The sequence below is a fragment of the Eimeria tenella genome, genomic scaffold (assembly GCF_000499545.2).
Source record: "Eimeria tenella Houghton genomic scaffold, Eth_scaff2223, whole genome shotgun sequence".
In the NCBI taxonomy this organism is placed as follows: domain Eukaryota; phylum Apicomplexa; class Conoidasida; order Eucoccidiorida; family Eimeriidae; genus Eimeria; species Eimeria tenella.
Genome location: NW_013542080.1, coordinates 117 through 652, shown reverse-complemented (window position 1 = coordinate 652; position 536 = coordinate 117). Strand labels below are relative to the sequence as shown.

The 536-nt window shown below is 56.9% G+C and overlaps 1 protein-coding gene across 1 annotated transcript in view; it reads right to left on the bottom strand.

The window, feature by feature from the left end:
- ETH_00041320 (uncharacterized protein) overlaps positions 1-245 on the bottom strand; it is a gene marked incomplete at both ends in the record, with an annotated part of 1,425 nt that extends 1,180 nt beyond the window's left edge. The window contains one exon of the mRNA XM_013374716.1: positions 3-245. Coding sequence (XP_013230170.1) covers positions 3-245 — 243 coding nt within the window. The remainder of the gene's footprint in view (positions 1-2) is intronic.
- Between the last annotated feature and the right edge of the window lie 291 nt (positions 246-536).

Below are 536 nucleotides of genomic sequence, written 5' to 3'. Positions count from 1 at the left end.
GGGCCCCCCGGGGGTCCCCCCGGGGAGGCCCCCCCGGGGGCCCCCCTGGGGGCCCCCGGGGGAGAACCCTGGCGATTGCTCTGGAAAGATGCTGCTGCTGCACCTCCAGGACTCAGCAAGGAGGCGGAGGGGACTGGAGTTGCTGCTGGAGACGCTGTGGGGGGTTTTGCTGCTGCTGCTGCTGCTGCTCCTGGAGCAGCAGCAGCAGCAGCAGGGGATGCTGCAGCAGACTGGGTACAACCCATCTTCAAACACACACGACGGAAGCACAAATGGGCCAGAAGGGTTAATCAAATGTTTCGAATCCAGAGAGCCGCTGCTGCTGCTGCTGCTGCTGCTACTGCTGCTTATGGAAGCCGCTCTTGCAACAGCTGACAAGTGCTGTTGAAAAGGACTTTGTCAAATTTAAGAAAAAGAAAAACGGAAAAAGGAAAAAGCCAAAAGGCCGCTGCGGAGTTGTTGCTGAACTATAGGAAATGGCGGAGGGGGAACTTGCGCATTTATTAGCAGCAGTTCCCAGTTTAAAGACTAAATAA